At 51.7% G+C, this 17,985-nt stretch overlaps 1 protein-coding gene across 14 annotated transcripts in view; it reads right to left on the bottom strand.

The window, feature by feature from the left end:
• Window positions 1-17,985, bottom strand: part of Tns1 (tensin 1) — a 223,137-nt gene that overhangs the window by 170,680 nt on the left and 34,472 nt on the right. For all 14 annotated transcript variants that reach the window (XM_087904165.1, XM_087904163.1, XM_087904094.1 and 11 more), the window contains exon 2: window positions 6,000-6,114. In XM_087904165.1, coding sequence (XP_087760291.1) covers window positions 6,000-6,114 — 115 coding nt within the window. The remainder of the gene's footprint in view (window positions 1-5,999; window positions 6,115-17,985) is intronic.

Below are 17,985 nucleotides of genomic sequence, written 5' to 3' on the forward strand. Positions count from 1 at the left end.
GGACACTGGATGTAGAGACAGGGCAGAGAAAATCACCCTGGCTCCTGTCTCCAGATGTCCCTCAGGCTCCTGAGAAAGGCAGACACCTGGACAGCTGTGACCTCTCAGGTCCTTGGAGAGCACCCAAGGCACAGATCTACCCACAATGCCTTCCTGTGCTGACTCCCTGAGATGAGGCACTGGAGACTGACTACCCATTGACCTGAGGCCCCAGGAAGTCCTGCCCCCCCCTAGCCTGGTCTGCATAGCACTGAAGGAACAGAGCCCCTGTGGAGAGGGCTTTTGATCACTTCAGTGTGGGGAGCTGCACCCCAACCCCTCCTGTGGTCTGCCCTGTCTCAGCTGGGCTGTATGGCTCTGGGCTGGGGTGACTTCCTGCCTTGGGAACACAGGAAACCACATTGTTGGGATCTAAATGGCTTTTTCCTCTAGGACTTGGGTCAGAAAGTGCACACACAGCCTCAGTGTGCACCTGACCTGGCCATAACCACCCCAGGCCTTGGCTCTTCCGCAGGCACCAGGTCACACATCTGTTCACTGAGCCACCAGTGGGCCCTGCCCATGGCTTGGGCCTGAAGGTAGGAAGAGGCCACAGTACACAGATGTTTGGTCAAGCATTATTCTAAGTGTTTCTGTAAAGTTGTTTTTAAAAATGAGATTGGCATGTAAATTAGTAGTGGGCTCTAAGCAGAGCATGTTACCCTCCAAGGTGCATGCGGGTGACCCTCATCCAATCAGCTGAACACTGAAGAGAAAATTACCAGCCTCCCCCAGCAAGAGAAATCTGCCAGAACCCTGTGCCCATGCTTGAGCTGCAGTTTGTCCCTGACTCTCCAGCCTAATGGCCATTAGCAAACTAAAACTTTCCACATCCCCATTGTCACATGAGCCAGTTCCTAAAAATCAATTTCTGTCTATCCATCTCTATACCTACCTATTTACCCTGTCTGCATCCATCCATCCATCTATCCATATATCAATACATACTGACAATCTACCCTTCCACCCATCCATCCTTCTATCCTTCTATCCACCCAGAGATCCATCCTTCCCTCCACCTCTGGCTACACACATTATGTTGTCCCTGCTTCTCTCCAGAAATGCTAACTAGTACAGACAGAAATCTCGAGGTACTGGGAGCAGTGTGTCTCTGAGGGTACAACAAGAAAAGGCCTCCCAGATCATCTCTCTCAGTATGAATGTTCATTTCTTTAGGGATTTGTTTGTTTGCTGTGGTTTTATTTGTGTGCTTTTAGCTAAAAAAAAAAAAAAAAAAAAAAAAAAAAAAAAAAAAAATTAAAAAACAAAACCTCTCCATAGCCCAAGCTGGCCTCAGACTGAAAATCTTGGCAGGGACCACCACACTAGCCCCCAAAGCCTTAATTTTTGTTTTGATTTACTATTATGAGCTTTTTGTTTTGTTTTGAGACAGATCACGCTCTAGTCCCTGCTGGCTCCAATTCATAGTAATCCTCCTGCCTCAGCCTCCTGCGTATTTCTATCACAGGCAAGTACCCATCATACCCTGCTCCCAGGAATTGTCAACGTTTCATTGTTTTAGTCAAATTGCCCATACAGTTTGCTTTTGTGTCGCGTCTGAAAGATACTGACGAGTCTGACAGCGTGCCACACGGGGCCTCTACCTAAACTGTCTGCCTGGTGTCTCTTTAATCCCTGTTGTAATCTGACGGAGAAGGTTTGTTATTTGTCCAGTTGTGAAAGGGGAAACTATGAGTTGGTATGTCTCACTGGCTGCCTCCACGGGCCTGTGCTGCTCTGGGGAGGCCACATGTGGCTGCCCCCTGCTTCTGGGCTCACCAGAAGACAAGAGACAGGAAGTAGCCTAAGCTTTGATGCCAGACCAAGTCTACATGGCAGCTCTTGTGCTCCTAAGCTGGCAATGTAGTCTAGTGGCTAGGGCTCTTGACCATAGCTCTGAGTCTATCCATACTCCTACTGAGGCCCCACATATTCAGGAGACACCCCTAGAATACTTCTGCTAAGGACCTGTAAGAAACCTACCATTTAGACTGGAGAACTCCTACACATCCCTCAAGACCCAGCTTGTACACTCCTTCCCTGCTGAAGACTAACCAGGATGTGTTTTCCGTACCGGGCAACCTCACCCACACTTCAGTGCCAGCTCTATCTATGCGTTCCATGAACACCTGACTGTCTTCCCAGGATATTGGGTAGCTCTTGGTGTCCATACCCCTGTAATGACTAGTCCTGAAGATGGCTCAGCTTGCAAGCATCAGAAGGACCCTCAGGTACACAGAGGGGGATGCAGTACCTGCATTGGGTGAGTTCGCTGACTTTCCCAGCTAACTGACCTCCCAAGGGAATCTTCCAAGCACTCCCTCATGCCCCGCATTGAGCATCCCTGGTCAGTCTCCTGAGCCATTGCAGTTTCTCCATCAGCCAGCCTAGTCCACGCAATCTCAGGTACTTCTGTCTCTCTGTGTGCATGTGTCTGTCTTTTCCTCATTCCCTTGCTGACCCAGTCAAGTCAAGTCCCAGAAGTCATACAGGGACTTGTCAACCATAGACCCTTTGCTAGAGAACAAGTTGTACGGCCATATCTGGTGGCCCTGGGTGGATGGGTCAATAGATGGATGTGGATGTGGATGGATGGATGGATGGATGGATGGATGGATGGATGGATGGATGGATGGATGGAAGAAAGGATGGATGGATGGATGAAGAGATGGGTGGGTGGGTGGATGGATGGATGGATGGATGGATGGATGGATGGATGGATGGAGAGATGGGTGGGTGGGTGGATGGATGGATGGATGGATGGATGGATGGATGGATGAAGAGATGGGTGGGTGGATGGATGGATGGAGAGATGGGTGGGTGGATGGATGATGGATGGATGAAAGAAAGAAGGGATGGATGGATGGAAGAAGGGATGGATGGATGGATGGAGGGAGGGAGGGATGGATGAAGGGATGGATGGATGGATGGATGGATGGATGAAGGGATGGATAGATGGATGAAGGGATGGATGGTGGATGAAGGGACGGATGAAGGGATGGGCAGATTGCATGGATAAATAGACAAACAACAGAAGGATGGTCAGATGGGTAAGATGGATGGAGGGCAGTATGAATGGGTAAATAAGATGGTACATTCACCTCATGCCACCACAATCTCCTTGTTCCACAGCAAACTTGATCCACGCCTACTTCTCCCACCCCTAGCCCAGTCAAGGCAACCCTACCCCTTCTGCTCAGGTTCACATGTGGCCAAGCCCAAGCCATCCTCCCTCCTCCTTGCTGGACTACTCCTGGATGTCCTGTGGCCTGGTGGTGTCTGGATTGGAGTCCAGGCTTTCCTCTGGCCCGTGGTCTCCTCTGCCTCGAGATTCAGGGTGAAACTGGGAGACTCCCAAGAACATGGGAACCAGGGCTCCTGTCTTTGAGAACTCATGGACTGAGTCATCAGGGAGGCTAGACACAGATATCTGAAAGTCAAAGGAAACTAGGCAGAGATGTGCCCACAGTCACATTCCAAATCCTAAAATTCCCTCTTTCCCTGCTCCCGCTGGCCTCTCAGATGAGGGAAAAACTCCAGGAGGAAGAGAGTGGAGAGGAAGGGGAGTCAGAAGCCAATTTATGTGACCTAAAGGTACAGGGCAGAATGGGGGCTATTATACAATAAAAATGCAAAGCCTGCCCTGCATAAACCCTCTCCACAGCTCCCCTGTGGAGGCCTTGCTAGAGCTCTTGGGAGGGAGGAGGGCGACGCCATGTGGCTAATCCAGATATTGCATGCATTCTCGCTGCCTAGATTGATGGTTCAGTATGGGCCATGTCTATGAGCCATTCATGTCTTTCCTGGACACACACACACAGACACACACACACACACACACACACACGCACACACACTCCTACCTCCATACCCAACTGCTTTCCCTTGACCCTTTCAAAGTTCAGATCCCGAATTCCCTGTTCTAACCCGACAAGCCAACACGAGACGCAATCACCAACAACCTCAGTCTCTTCATTTACAAAGCAAATAGAAGACCAACATCTTGCAGATGCAGTGAGTACTGGATGAGACGATGCATGATGTCATGTAGTCCTCAGTAAGTGCCTTAGCAATTGTTATGGGTTCTAGTATCCCCTGCCTGCCCTCTCTGGGCTGGACACATAGGGAGGAGCACAGGCTGAGAGACTGGGCAGGAAAGAGCACATTCCTTGGCATGGGGAAGGACAAGGGTTGAACCCAGTAGGCCTGCAGCTAAGGGCTGTATCTCTAAGGTAGTGGGACTCCAACAGCTTTAACCAGGCCTCTGGTGTAACTATATGCACACTCTTCAGACAAGGGAAGCTGCTGGAGACTGGATTGGAGAGGCAACTGATTGGCTCGGAGCCATAGTGGGAAGCTCAGAGACTGGGCCACACGGGGACCCTGGTGACAGACAGGATGTGTGGCTGAAAGGAGAATTGCATCTACAAGAGCAACTGGGGAACAAGGGTGTCAGTCACAGGTGCTGATGGCCCTCTAGGATCTGTGACAAGACAGACTTCTTGTCTTGTCTCTGGGACAGAGAGGCCCTTCAAAAGCACATGATAATAGTGACCGGAAAAGTCCAGTAGCCCACAGTGATTTGGGGCTGCTTAAAGTCAATCCAAACCACCCAAAAGTGGCTTAGTTTGTATGCGTCACCGCTGATGCTAAGCACATGCCATTCATGTGCCTTTGCATGCACCAACCATGCCCTTTTGCATATTCCAACTGCACATTCCCCATGCCAAACACCTTCCACACAGCAGGCATGAACCTTCCCACGTACCTTCCACGTGCCCACCACGTTCCACTATCAAACTGCAAACCTGCCACATGCCAACCGCACATCCTCCACATACCAAATCACACCTGTTACACGCCAGCCATGTGCTTTCTGTCTACCCACCACATGCCTTCAGCACACTTCCCACAGCCAGCCAGGTACCTCCATACACCAGCTAAGCACTTTCCACGCTTTCCAAATCTAACTACACAGCTTTTCACACAGCATCATGCCTTTCTCTCTTTGTGTGTTTGTGTGTCTGTTCTCTTTTCGAAACAAGGTTTCTCTCTGTATGACTGTCCTGGGACTCATTCTATAGACCAGACTGTCCTCAAACTCAGGGAACTCAGGGATCCCTCTGCCTCTGCCTCCTGAGTGCTGGGATCTAAGGCGTGTGCTGCTGCCACCACCACCACCACCACCACCGGCACCATCGATCATAGCTTGATATCTAAGGCACTTGCATGACTTTTACCCACCTGCCACAAACCTTTCACGGGACTCCTCCACCCCAACCATATGCCATCCACATACCACCACATCCTATCCCTATGCCTCCCTATGCTATCTGCTGTGCTTACCATCCACAGGTTAGGCCTGTGCCTTCATACAATCCCTACCATGATCATATTGTCACCACCGGCCACACATCATCACACACTCCACGTGTGTATCATCTAGGTTTTCAATGCCTCCAACAGATGAAAGACAAGCACATGTGCCCAGCGGTGACCTGGAGTAGGAGGGCTTTCTGTCTATGTGTTACTTTCATTGGTCAAATAAAGAAACTGCCTTGGCCTTTTGATAGGACAGCAGCTTAGATAGGCAGAGTAAACTGAACAGAATGCTGGGAAAAAGAAAGCATGGGAAAAAGACGCCATGGCTCTCCTCTCCGAGACAGACATAGGTTAGACTCCTCCCCGTAAGCCACAGTCATGTGGTGATATACAGATTATTATAAATGGGTTAATTAAGATGTGAGAGTTAGCCAAGAAGAGGCTAGATATAATGGGCCAGGCAGTGTTTAAATGAATACAATTTGTGTGTTGTTATTTCGGGGTATAAGCTAGCTAGCCAGGTGGCTGGGAGCCAGACTGTGGGAAGCAGCCCGCCGCTCCTTTTACAGTGACCCCACCCGTCCCAGTTAGACGGATCCAACGACAACAACATGCCCTGGGTTCCATCGGCCACGAACCTTTGCAAATGCAGCCCTCCCGTGTGATGGCCTGACGGCAGATGCCACAAGGTTTCACCTTCTTGAAGGCCTTCACCTTGAAATGGTGGGTCTTGGGGGCCTCCAGGTCTTCTGGCTGTAGGAAGAGAAGCCCAGAGGTCAGTCAGATGAACACTGGGGTCCTGGGAAGGAGGTGGGGACAGAGGAGAAAAAAAAAACTGGCAGGGTAGAGAAAAAAACCAAGGCAAAAGCCCCGGGAGGCAAGAGCTGCCTAAGGACCAAGAATGGTACAGAAGTAATGGGACATTCATCCCAGGATCCCAGCCTAGCAGTATCAGTGGACAGGGCCAGGCAGTAACTGAAGACCAGTACCCCAGGGTCGCTCTCCATGGCTTCCACCCATATTTTTCTTCACAATTAGGATGCGAATTAAAACGCAGTTAAGCAGCTACGTTTAAATGTGTGGTTTCATTGGGCAGAGCTGGCGCTGAGCGGCCTAGCACCTGCCTAGCTTGTGTGAGGTCCTTTATTTACTTCCCCAGGACCATAAGGCATGAAAACCGAAAGGAGTGCACAGCTTGCCCAGGGCACCTCAGTTAGCACCTCCCACACCACACCAACCACACACCCTCCGTGTGCCTTCTACACACCAACCGTACACCATCCCATACCCTGGGGACTTCTCTTGTCGGTGAATTACTTCGCTGGATCTTAAACTCTGAGGAAACAGAATAGACAGTATGCACTGCGGTGTGCAGGGTCCCTCATCCAACATCTGCCTGTTCTGATGTAATGCAGCCATTCCTTCCGCTTGGCTGCTGTATAGTTTTCCATTGCGTGGGTGCCGCTATTTTATCCAATGCATGGTGGGTAATCCCTAACTTCTCCAGTCCACTTCCTAACTTCTCTCAAACTTTCCCCTACTCCAGGGGGTCTCTTCTACCTTTATTTGTATTTCCTATTCTTTTGTTTTAAGATTTATTTATCGATTATGTATACAACATTCCTTTCATATGTGCCTGCAGGCCAGAAGAGGGCACCAGACCTCATTACAGATGGTTGTGAGCCACCATGTGGTTGCTGGGAATTGAACTCAGGACCTCTGGAAGAGCAGTCAGTGCTCTTAACCATTGAGCCATCTCTCCAGCCCTTATTTCCTGTTCTTTACAATATGAAAATATTCTGGGGATCAAACCCAGAGCCTTGAGTATGCTAAGTGTGTGCTCTGTTGCCAAGCAATACTACTAGTCTTATGAAAATATAGTATGTTACATTTCCTGTTTCATTTTATTTCTTTGTGCCAGTGAACCATATAGACCTCGAACACACGATCCTCTTAAATCGCTGTCCCACCTCTCCTGTGAGAAGAGCAACAGGCTGGCTGTCAGAACATGCTTCTATCTTACATGTCAGCAGTACCTAGGCCAGCAGGTCTCACACACACACACACACACACACACACACACACACACACACACACACACACACAGAGTCATCAGTTTCCCTCCAGACAGCACTACAAACACATACAAAGTTCTGACAGTCTGTCCTGTGTAGCCTCACAAGAGAACATACAACACTGCCCACTCCACAGCTCATCCCAACATGGACTACAGACTTCCTGCTCGGGGGACTCCTGGAGGAAGTGTTGCATACCACAGTCTCACTCCGGCTCTGTCCCACTGGTCCCCCCTCAGCAGGACATAGACACAATCTGGTGACCATTCTGGGCACATGCAGAGGCCAGGCCATGGACTTTACATATCCAGAGGAATCCTGCTCTCGAAGCAATCCTCCCACTCCTTGTCCCTGTGCCTCTCGGCTCGGAGCCATGGCTAGAGGAGACAACATGGCTTGGGAGAGGAAGAGTGGTCCATACACTTAGCCAACCTGGGACTCCTGTCTGACAACACTGAGTAGTTCTAGGTGCCACCCAAACACAGAGATGCAGGCAAAATGAGGCTGGATCAGGGGCAGCAAGCCAAAGAGACAGGAGGAAATGGACAGAGGGAGGAGGAGGAAGCAGACTGAGAGAGAGACAAGCCGTAGAGAATCCGACAGGGCAGACCGAGATAAGGGCAAAGGAGAAGAAAGGCGCAAGCCCCAAGTACACAGAGAGCGAGCATGAATAGACGCACACAGCTAAGAGGGAACCAGGAGACAAAGGGGGACAGACAAGGACCCAGGAGCTCCCAAAGGCCACACCAGCAAAGAGTTGAGCAGCAAGACACACGATGACAGCAATGGCTTCAAAGAGCCCATTGTGAGAAAAATAACAAAGGAAGAAATCAGAAGGTGGGGGTTAAGATAGAATATAGAGTCTCGAAGCACCTCTCCTCCCCAGGCGTCTAGTCACAGAGGATGGGGCTGGGTGTGGTGGCACACCTGGAATCCCAACTGTCAGGAGCGAAGTTCAAGGTCAGCCTGAGACAGACTGTCTCAAAAATAAATAAAGCGGGAGATAGATTTCCCAGACAGATGCCAATCAAGTGTTCAAAGTAAGCCACCGTCCCCCGGGCAGGATGAATAGAAGTTGGCGCACCTGGGAGGGGTGGCTGCAAACAAAGTGTCGCTCTGTGATACTCCTGCCAAAAGCCACAACCTGAATCTAATCAAGAGGAAACATCGGCCTGACCCAAGCTGAGGCACCATCTACAAATGAAATGGCCTGGAGCCTTCACAAGGGACAAGGTTGTGTAAGTCAAGGGACAGCAGAGACTCCCAGACGGGAGGAGACTCCAGACACTGCAGCCAAAAGCACTGGTTGTTTCTGAACTAGATGTCTGTGGTGGCCATAAGGACATCTCAGGGGCACCCAGTGAAATGCCACAGTATCTGAGCCTTAGATAGTAGTCACATCCCCACATTGTCAATGACCTCTGTGCCCCGTGAACTCCAAGTCCGTGTGGGAAAATCAGGAAGGTATTTAAGGTGGAGTGGGGGGGCGGGGGTGTCAGTAACTCACTCTCCCAATGTTCAGGAGAGAACAAACTTTGCGTGGTGTTTTCAACCCTTCAGAAGCTTGAGATTGTTTTGAAATCAAAGACAGACAGCAGACTAGGTGAAAGGTTGGGGAAGCAGAGACAAGTCTAGGGCAGAGGTAAAGCAATCTATGAATAGCGTCCAGAGTCCAGCAGCGCCTCCTGGTGGTCATACTGAGCAGCAGCTCTCACTGAGCCGATCCTGTATACCCGGCCCCACACCCCAAACGCCAGCCAAGGGTCTGCTATTCCAGACAGCTACAGCCTGGGTCCAGTGAGGGTCCTCCATTCTGCTGTTTCCCCACCCCCCATTTTCCCAGCTCAGATTTTGACTGTCAGATTTCCTGATCAATTTTGTCAGACAGCCTAGGGAGGGGCCCCAGCCATGACCTAGGGTGGGGGTGGAACACAGAGGGAACTTGACATCTAGCTGGAGGACTATGTGAGGTAGGCAGGAAGGAATCCCAAAGTACCCCAATGTCCCCTCCTCCTTTCCACTAAAAGAAAAAATATTTGACATTCCAGCTAACCTTCCCAAACTCCCTGCCCTACACCCCCAAGTCCAGCTCTTCTGCCAAAGTCTTATGAAAAGTCCTTTTTCCCAGAACACAGAAAGAGTCCTTACTGCCCGGTGGGAAGGAAGGAGGCACGTGAAGCCTTCCAGACTGTTAAGAGAATATCCAACCTCATGAATCTGCCTGGATCCTGCCTACCTGTCCTGTGATGCCTGAATTTATAAACCGCAGTGGACTTGGAAGGCAGATGATGCTCCCGGGGCTCTGACCTGCTTGGACCGTCTAAGCAGCCTTGGGTGCTCTTTCCTTCATCCGGTTCTGACAGAAGAACACTGGGCCTGGAAATCTGGAGACCTGCTACCTAGACTGTGTGGCCTTGCGAGCATCAGCAACCTTCTCTGGGCCTCCAAGTACCCAACACAGTGAAAAGCTTAGGTTTGCAGTAGACAGACTGAGGGATGAGGGACGCCATGACAGCTGTGAGGAGTACTGAATATGAGGGACACCTAATGGGGGCCAAAGTCACGTCTGTCATCCCAGAAGAGGAGCAGGGACTCCGCTAGCCTCAGCGTCCCTCACCAGGAAGCTGTAGAAAGGGGCAAGACAGGATTAGAGGGTGTAGGGTGGGCGAATCTCCTCCTTCTGGCATTCAAAGGAAATGTCCCAACACTGAAGACCAGAGGCAGATCTTGCCACGAGAGCAGGCTGATGTTTGAATCTGGCTGCCACCCTGCCCTCCTTCCCAATGTGGGATTGCTCCTCAGGTCCAGGCAGAGGATGAGAATGGGCCCATAAAGTCAACAAGCCCATAAAAAGTGCAGTGCCATCCAAGGGCGATGGCTTGTTAGGACAATGATTGCCGTTTTCCTGACAAGCGGCAGACAGCCACATGGGACACAGCCAGGCCCTTCCCTCCCTGGATTAGCGGGCAAGCCCAGAGGCAGAGGGAGACATGGCTACAATGCAAGGAGGGGTGTTCTGGTGGCTCCGGCCCTGTCCCACCTCCCTACGGGCCAGAGTCAGAGCCAGGAGAAGGGAAGGGGTCCAGCTGGAAGCCATTCTACCCTGCCCATAAGCCCCAGCAGCAGAGGGCTTTCACAGCCTAAGGCCTTGGCCCATCTCAGTCCTTCCCTCTCTCCATTCAGTCAGCCAGAGGGTGTGGCACAACTGGCTGGACCATCAAGGGCCCTAGCCAGGCCTTGGTCCTGGTTGGGAAAAGCTGCTTGCAGGCAACTCCCTGCCTCGAGGGGCAGAGAGGCAAAGGGTTGTGTGCTCCAGGGGTCTAAGAGCTTCCTCCACCCACTGTGAATAAAGCCCCAGCTTGGCTCTTGTCTGTGGCTAAGCAGTTCTGGGTGACTAGAAAAAGACAGAAGTCTTCCGGCCAGAGAGCCAGGCATCCTGGAAGACAGGGATGGCCAACAATTGAGATAAGCATCACCCTCTCCTTGCCACCTGGCCATCCAGCCCTCAAGGTCCCCTCGGCCCTTGTCTGGGGGTCTCTTAGCACCTGCCCTTCAGGCTTCCCCCTCCTGATCTCATCTTCTCAAACCCGTCTCAAGCCCCCAATTAAGGGCTGGCCGAGTTCTTGGTCACCCTGGTGGAAAACTCTGAGTCACTCTCCGTTCCTCCCCGCCCTCCCCCACCCTCCCAGCAGCCAGTCGCCAAATCCTGGGACTTTTGCCTCCTAATTCTCTCCACAGACCATCCCTGCTTTCCAGCTCTGCTCCCTCTGCCCATTCCTAGCCTTGTCCCCTCTGCCAGGGCTGTCGCAACGGCTTCCAGGACCTCCAACGCCATCAGAACAACTTGAACTCTGCAGGGCCATGACACCTCACACTCACCCCCAAAATGTTTCCCCTGGCCTCCTGATACCCAGGGAAGAGCCTGTGCTAACTCACACTATCAGGAAAATCATCCCGTACCCCATCCAGCCCTCCGACCAGTCTCCATGCTCACTGCCCATTCCCAAATCCACACAGGCTTTCCCCCTAGCCATGGCCCAGCCATTGCACCCCTAAGCTACCATAACCTTTTTAAAAGTACTACAATGCTGGCACTGGAGAGATGGCTCACTGGTTAAGAACACTGATTGCTCTTCCTGAGGACCCAGGTTCAATTCCTAGCACCCACATGGCAGCTCACAACAGTCTGTAGCTCCAGGTTCAGGGGACCTGGCACCCTCACACAGACATAAATGCAGGCAAAACAGCGATTCATGTAAAATTAAAATAAACAAATTATTTTTTAAAATCCTAGTACTAAGGATTGAACCCAGAATTCTAGGTAAGTACATGACCACCCAAGCACAAACCCACTCCCTTGGTATTTAGCTTAAAGGCAAGTTCATCTTCCTCACACCAAAGTGGAACTGGGTGCCCTGGTCCCAGGTTCTGGTTCAACCCCCATGCCTGGTTCTTCAGTGCAATCCATCCTGATCACTGTCCTAGCCAGCAACTTCCTGGTAGCATACTGCCATCTGGCTGGTCCAGCTAACTCGGCCCCCTCCGTACGGGGACTGTACAAAATTGTCCAGGACCCACCTCTCTACCAGCACAACCTTCTAGATCTCATGGCTTTAAATTCTCCAGTTAGAACTCCACTAAGGGAGCTGCTGAGACAGGGCCCAGGGCCTGCCCCTTACTCCCCCACCCATATCTTCCATATCTCTCCTTACCCTCGCCACCTCCACCTCCCTCCTCTCTCTTCTCCTCTCCTCCTCTTTCCTCAACCCCTCTTCCCTGCTCCTCCTTCCCCCTTCCCAGGCTCTTCCAGGACTTAGTCCCTGGCATCACTGTATCGAAACCTTCTGCTTCCCTAAGTGAAATCAACTACAGAACCAGGGAGTCACAAAGATGTAGACAATCTGAGGTCTGCGAGCAGAGCCGGGTACCAGATGGCAGATAGTGTGGCTCCCTCCTTCAGCCCTCCCAGGAGCAGGAGGCTGAGGAACCACCCTGGGTCATGTAGATGAGGGAAAAATTCAGTAGAGACTCCGGTCTGTCCAAGACAAAGTCCCAAGTCCTGCACTTAGTGTGATCTCTGATGGGGGTATCCCCAGCTGTCTGGAGTGATGATCCCAGGATAGAGGCCTAGTGTTCTATCACACCAGTGTGCCTGGTTAAAGAAAGAGTCATCTACCGGCCTCTTTTCTTAATCACCCTCGATCATTCTTAGGTGATGAGACTTGTGTTCTGAGATGTCACTTCTTCTGGGAACGTAGTTTGAAGATTTATCTTCTTGGGGCTGAAGCGATAGTTCAGTGATTAAGAGACACTGGGTGTTCTTGCAGAGGACCTGAGTTTAATTCCCAGAATCCACAAGGTGGTTCACAACTATCTGAAACCCCAGTTCTTTTTTTGAACTTCCATGGGTACATGGCACACATGCATACATGCAGGCGAAACATTAATACACACAAGTAATTTTTTGTTAAAGAAAAGAAAATGTATCTCCTGAACTGAGTGTGATGGCAGAAGCCTGTAATTGCAGCATTCAGGAGACAAAGGCAGAAAAGGAGGGCAAGTCTGAGGGCAACCTGGGCTACACAGCATGCCCAAGGCCAGCCTGGGCTACATGGCAAAACTTTGACTCTAAAATACAATCTCTGGGGACTTAGCTCAGCTGGTAGAGTTCTTTCTCAACATGCACAAGTCCCTGGGTTTATTACCAACACCAGATAGAATCAGGCATGGTGGTGCATGCCTCTAACCCCAGTACTTGGAAGGTGGATATAGAAGGATCAGTAGTTCAAGATCATCCTCACACACAGTGAGTTTAAGGCTGACCTGAACTACAAAAGACCACTGTGTGTGTGTGTGTGTGTGTGTGTGTGTGTGTGTGTGTGTATTACTAACCATTCCCTTGCTGAAGTCCAGATGAGCCCCTGCTTCTTTGTAATGCTCATACAAATTATCAGTTGGCTACAAGTTGCTTGAAGCACATAGCCCCCCTGCCCATGAATGGACAGGGCAAAGAAGGAGTTTAAGTGGCCAAGCAGCTAACTGGTTTCTCACAATCTCCCAAGCCATCCTTCACCTTTGGGGGTGCTAGACAAAATTTCCCTCAACCCAGAGGTACAGCAGCCTCCCCAACCCATCCCCTTGTCTCAGAAACACTGAGTCCATTGGCAGAGCGGCCTTAAACAGCCCTCTTCCCCTCCCACAGCCCCCCTTCTATTGACCAACAACGGACCATGCGTTCCTTTCTGACTCACAGAATCAGTGAGGTTCAAAGGAAAGTGTGCAAGTTGAAGACGTGCACATGGGTGGATAAGGCACAGAGAGAAAGCTTCTGGGACACACACCACAGCCCAAAGCAACCGGCCTGACAGGAGGGGAGTGGTAACTACTTCCTAAAGGTCCATGATCAAGGAACACGCAGGGAGGAACCTGGGGGATGGGCCAGAGTGGAGGAACACTGCTTATGGCTTGCTCTCCACAGCTTGCTCAGCTTACATTTAAAGACAGTCCATGCCCACCTGCCCAGGGGCACCACCTACAGTGGGCTGAGCCCTCCTATATCAATCACAAGTCTATAAAATGCCCCCACACACTTGCCTACAGGTCATTCTGATAGAATGATGGAAGCAAGTCTTTGACTGAGGCTTTCTCTTCCCAGGGATCAAGCTGACAAGAAGAGAGAGAGAGAGAGAGGAAGAGGAAGAGGAGGAAGAGGCAGGAGGAGGAGGAGGAGGAGGAGGAGGAGGAGGAGAAGAAGAAGAAGAAGAAGAAGAAGAAGAAGAAGAAGAAGAAGAAGAAGAAGAAGAAGAAGAAGAAGAAGAAGAAGAAGAAGACCCTAACCAGCGAGGAGGAGGAGGAGGAGGAGGAGGAGGAGGAGGAGGAGGAGAAGAAGAAGAAGAAGAAGAAGAAGAAGAAGAAGAAGAAGAAGAAGAAGAAGAAGAAGAAGAAGAAGAAGAAGAAGACCCTAACCAGCGAGGAGGAGGAGGAGGAGGAGGAGGAGGAGGAGGAGGAGAAGGAGGAGGAGGAGGAGGAGAAGGCTAGGCAGGAAACCACCTTCTATCCTGCCCCTACTGCTGGGTATTAGGGGAGCTGTAGTTCACCGAGCTCTAGCGTGTGAGAAGCATTTGCCTGAAGGTATGTGGGTCCCCCACCGAAATTTTAGTAACTGGGTACATGGCTTAGCAGCAGAAAGCTCATCATGTGTGAAGCCCTGGGCTCCATCTCTAGCAGTGGGGAGGGGGGTCTGTCAGTCCTACAAGTAGGAGGAAAACCCAAGGCACAGAATGTAAAGAGGCGGCCCTGCTCACACAGCCCAGGAATGCTGGGACAGGGTCAAACCCCAGCATGCGGCACTTCCTGTCAATCCCACAGAAAGGCAAGATGCTATTTCCCCTCTACCTGTGTGCCTCACGGGTCACTTTAATCTTTGAAACAGGAGGGTTTGGTGGCTGGTGCTGGTTAGGATCTTGCAGTCTGACCTGACCCCCTCCGTCAGGGAAGAGGAGCGAGTAGAGAGAGACGATTCAGAGCAGAAGGCCGGGTCAGCGGAGGAACTGCCTGACCAGAATTGCTCAAGGAACTCATTTAGAACCCTCTGACTGAAACATTCACTCAGCCCTCGAAAGGATCTCCAAAGCTCGGAACCTGGGACCTGTCACTGTCCCCAGCTGGCCTTGGAGAACAGCATCAAGTTTCTGGGAGGTCCAGAGGAGTCAAGGGACCACTCCTTGGTCACTGAGCTTCCTCAGGGCAAGGTCAGGGCTGAGCTTGGTTCCAGTTCATGGTTCGGGCCAAATGAGTCACTCTCCCGCCCGAGAGCCAGTGTCCTCGCGAGAAGGAAGGGCTGCAGTCGGCCTCCACACTCCACACCAGCACATTCAATGAATAGATGTGCAATCATTTTCTCAATAAACCCCACTCAACTGTGTAACCAGCAACTGGAAGCATTTGGTGGGAAAACCAACTTCCACATAATGCTTTTGCTATGCCCTCAGCTAATAAAGCAAGGTTGGCTCCTAGGGCTTGTGAGGGCTCTGGGCCACAGATGTGTGACTTCATGGATGTAACATCTGCAGCTCTTCCCAAAAGGAACGTGTGAACCCACATGCCCTGGGCACAAGGCCTGCTTTCTTCAGACCCTCTCCTGATTGGCCCCACTGAGGCTGCACCGCTAAACCATTTCTCAGCCCCAGGAGAGCTAGGCAGAGACCCTGAACAGTTAGGAGAGACACAGCCCTCACGAGCCCTGTCCCACCATGCCCTTCCCAGAAAGATCCAGGCCCATCACATCCAGATACATGAGATTCCCCTAAGCCAGGGAGGTGTGGCGTCGGAGAGAGACCTTGGTCCCCAATCTTTTGATCTTACTCTGTATGTCTCACTACTTTACAGACAGGGAAACTGAGGCTCAGAGCAGAGGCAGTCTTCACTAATGCTGCCCATTTGGTAGATGGAGTTAGGATTCGAGCCCAGAACTTCCTGATGCCACACAGCCAGGTCCCTCTCCATGTAGTTGGCTCCCTGGAGTGTTTCCACAGTCTCCTCTGTCTGGGCCCTTCTTCTGATTGGTGCCACCAAGTCCTCTCCCCTATGGCTGCCAAGGAACCCCAGACTGACCAATGCCCACCCTGGAGGAAGAAGGATTGTTACAGTAGCCACAGGCAGCACACAGCATTCCAGGATGCTCCCTCTGCCCATATGTGCCCAGGCCCCAGGTAGAGAAAGGGGCTGGGGCAGAGGGAAAGACGAAGGTTCTACTGGTTTAACAAAAGCTCAAGGAAGACCATCCACAGCTCCCTTGATCCCTAGGCCCTGTTCCCAGGGAGGGCATCCACCCTCAAGGACCTCACTGTGTGCCAGGCACTGCACAGGGCACTAAGGTACTCTCTGTCAGTGAGTTCTCTAAAAAGTCCTTTCTCCGTCCATGGGGAAACTGAGGTACACTGGGCTGAGGCCCTTTTCTCAAAGCGGAAGTATTTACTGAGTCCTCTTGATGCATTCCATGAGAATCTAACTGCATCCTTCCTGCAGGACACCCTACCCCACCAGCATCCTCAGCCCAGACATGAACATGGCCAGCACCCTCATCTCACAAGCAGCAGCAGCCCATCTAACTACTGGAACATCCCCTGTCTGGGATCCTTCATGGTTCTCCATCTAGAGACAGACATCTCATGGTACCCATGGGCCACCCAAAACCTTCACCTCCTCCACAGCGTGGTCCTGGGTACCTAGTCCCTCCCATCACTTCCCTCAGCCTCAGCCTGCCCTTGGCTTGACAGGCCTCCTGAGGACTAACTGTCTAGAACAGAGAAAGGGCAGGCAAGCCACATCTGGCCGCCTGCCCATCTGAAGCCCCTTCCCCCAGCCAGCCATGGATGACTCTCAGCAAGCTCAGCCCTCCTGACCCCTGTGCATACCTCCCACAGCCCTGCAGAGTCCTTCTGAGAAAGGGGTCTCCTCTTACCCCGCTCCCTGCAGCAGCAGTCCCCTCCCATCCCCCTTCCTAGGAGTCTCTGCCCACCACTGCTCCTAGCTTAGCCTTCCAGTGCGGTTCCCAGACCTGCCTGCAGACCCCTAGTCCTGCATACATTTTCTCAAAGGAGAGACAGGCAAGGCAGGGAAATCTTGATAAGAATGGGAGACTTTGAAGGAAAGGTCTAGAAAGGACAAAGATGACAGAAACAGAACTCCCATTGGCATGGCTTTTCTAGGTTTAAGATCCCAGATGACTATTCTGTGTCCCCACTTCCCCATCTCCCACCCAGGCCCATGCACTGACCACTCCTCCTAAGACTTCTGCACTGTGTCACTGAAGGGAGTGATGATTTCCACCTCACTGTTTAGAGTAGCAAAACAGGCTCTTAAAAAGAAACAAAACTTTCTGATTCTGCTCACAGTGCCTACTTCAACGGCCGGCTGACGGGAAAACGAGATTGAAGGACCTTTAGAGGCAGAGGCAGAAGCCAGAGCCTATGGCTTCAGTCTATTCTGTGCATACTCCCTTCATCCCTACCCCCACCCCCACCCACCCCGCAAAGCCTCTTAGCTGAAGGATAGCGGTGGGACCTCAGAGTTAAAGCAACAAGAACCTACCCAGAGCATGCAGGACAGGCAAATCCACGTCATCTTCACGGAGTCCGGTTCCTGTGCTGCGGGCCACGTGGGGGCCTGCCAAGGGCCCCCCCTGAGCTTGCAGTGCCCACCGAGCAGGCAGAAGGGAGAGCGGAGTCCTAAGCAGCTGGTTCAGTCAGCATCTGGGCCTCCACTCCCCTCCTACACCCCCCTCCTCGCCACTCCTCCCCTTGTCCCAGCCTCCTCTCTCTTCTCTCCTCCCAGACTCCACCGCTGGCTAGGGGGTAAGAAGCTCAGCTTAGCAGGGGGCTTGAGACGGAAAAGGGCCAAGAAGTGGGTGTCTGCCCACAGCAGGGCTCTAGGGAGCCACACCCTCCACAAGCACAGCACCCCTGGAAGCCATGTAGGCCCCCTCCTGCCTCCTCCTGATCTGGGGTCTTGCAGCCGAAGATCTGCTCCAAATTGCAGACCAGTGCAA

The sequence above is a fragment of the Myodes glareolus genome, chromosome 1, assembly GCF_982192425.1.
Source record: "Myodes glareolus chromosome 1, mMyoGla1.1, whole genome shotgun sequence".
In the NCBI taxonomy this organism is placed as follows: Eukaryota; Metazoa; Chordata; class Mammalia; order Rodentia; family Cricetidae; genus Myodes; species Myodes glareolus.